Here is a 1,623-nt window from a genome sequence, read left to right as displayed (position 1 = left end):
AAAATAAAAATATCACCAGCGGAGGAACAAGGATAAAGAGGAAAGACAATATCCAGTCTCTAAAAGAAAAGGCCCAGATGCAATTTATTCATGAACGTTTAGTGCATAACTATGCAGCATGGAAAGCATGACATTTCTCCACATCCACTTTAGAGAGAAAAGTTGTATCCAGTTTTTTCTTATTTCCATAAATGATTTTTGTTCAAACACAGGGAAGAATTGCCTGCGAGGAAGTACTGTGAAACCATGGAATGGGTTACTGGCAACGTGATGGAAATGCTCACCTGGAGCCCGAGGACCATCCAGGGCATCAGCCTGATGCCCCCGGGATTAAAGCACAGGGTGGGAATTTATACGTGAGACTTTCTGGTGTTCCTAGTAACTAAATACACTAACAAGTCTGAATGTAATCCATATTTCATGCTTCCTCAGGCCAACATAACAAGGATACACCCTCTAGTAGCCATGAGACTGTAGGTTTACTACTGTTAGAAGGCAGACAGTCATTTAAGGTAACTCCAACTATTTGATTCTAGAGAAAAATACTGGGTCTTTTATTTTTTTTTTTTAAATAATAGAAGTCTTTTTTGTTTAAGTAAAAAATCTAAGAAAACATACACATCAAACCCTCATATGAAATACAGAAAGCTTTTTCGAAATGTATTTCAAAAGGTACAGAAGAAATACGTTAAGAAATAAAAGCGAAATAACTTCTTGGGTGACTAAAAAATTTTTTAAGTTGATGCCATCTTCATGAAAAAGACCTTTAAATAACTTAAAACTTCGCCCTTAAGAAATCTATTCACAGCTCAAAATGTGACACAGTCTGACACCAGAAATGCTAGAAAGCCAAATTTACTTTAGGGCTTGGATCTATATAATTCGCTGCAAAATGATGACACAGTACACCTTTCAAATACAGCTGGTAACACTGGCCTTCTAAGAAGCTCACTTTTCTTTAAAAGGAAGGGGGAAAAAATTGTACCTGTGATTATTTTGAAGAAACTATAACAATTAAAAAGCAGAAAATCTGTGAAATGCCCCCTAATTCTCTCAATGCCAATCTCAGGTTGACGTGAAAGACAAACTATGACCGATGGAAGAAGATGGAAAGGATGAAAACCAGCACAAACCTGCTGCTGTGGGTACTGCATTCCTCCCATGGCCCCTGGGGTCCGGCCTTGGATGCCAATTGGATACCGCTGTGGACCTGGGGGACCGTAGGAACCTCCCGGGTAAGGACTGCTCTGCTGAGGCTGAGAATGAGGGTTACTGCCCATCCCATACAACTGAGGTCTCTTCATCACCATGGGATCCATTGGGCTGCCCTGTGAAGAAACAGATGAAGAAGTAGGTGTATTAAGTCATTATTTATTACAAAGGCAGAAAGTTTATTATACGGACACATACATGAAAAACACAACTATCCTTTTGAAAATATTAAAAACAAATGATCTAACAAATATAAACCCAGAACATTAAGAAAAAACCTAGATGAATACAAGACATTTTATTTTTTAACTTTTAGGAGGTTTTAACAATTAAGGATCCAGAGTAAGCAACATAAGGAAAGATTTTGCATCGTAAGAAAACATTTGCATCTAAAATTCTACTATGCACACA

The 1,623-nt window shown here is 37.8% G+C and overlaps 1 protein-coding gene across 6 annotated transcripts in view; it reads right to left on the bottom strand.

Annotated features, from left to right (window-relative positions):
- Window positions 1-1,328, bottom strand: part of ARID1B (AT-rich interaction domain 1B) — a 341,059-nt gene extending 339,731 nt beyond the window's left edge. For all 6 annotated transcript variants that reach the window (XM_015591903.2, XM_015591900.2, XM_025049064.1 and 3 more), the window contains exon 1: window positions 1,134-1,328. In XM_015591903.2, the coding sequence (XP_015447389.2) occupies window positions 1,134-1,319 (186 nt within the window). In that variant the 5' untranslated portion in view covers window positions 1,320-1,328. The remainder of the gene's footprint in view (window positions 1-1,133) is intronic.
- Window positions 1,329-1,623: the final 295 nt, after the last annotated feature.

The sequence above is a fragment of the Pteropus alecto genome, unplaced genomic scaffold, assembly GCF_000325575.1.
Source record: "Pteropus alecto unplaced genomic scaffold, ASM32557v1 scaffold195, whole genome shotgun sequence".
Classification (NCBI taxonomy): domain Eukaryota; kingdom Metazoa; phylum Chordata; class Mammalia; order Chiroptera; family Pteropodidae; genus Pteropus; species Pteropus alecto.
Note: the sequence above shows the minus strand (reverse complement) of the source record. Positions and strands in the feature narration are given on the sequence as shown.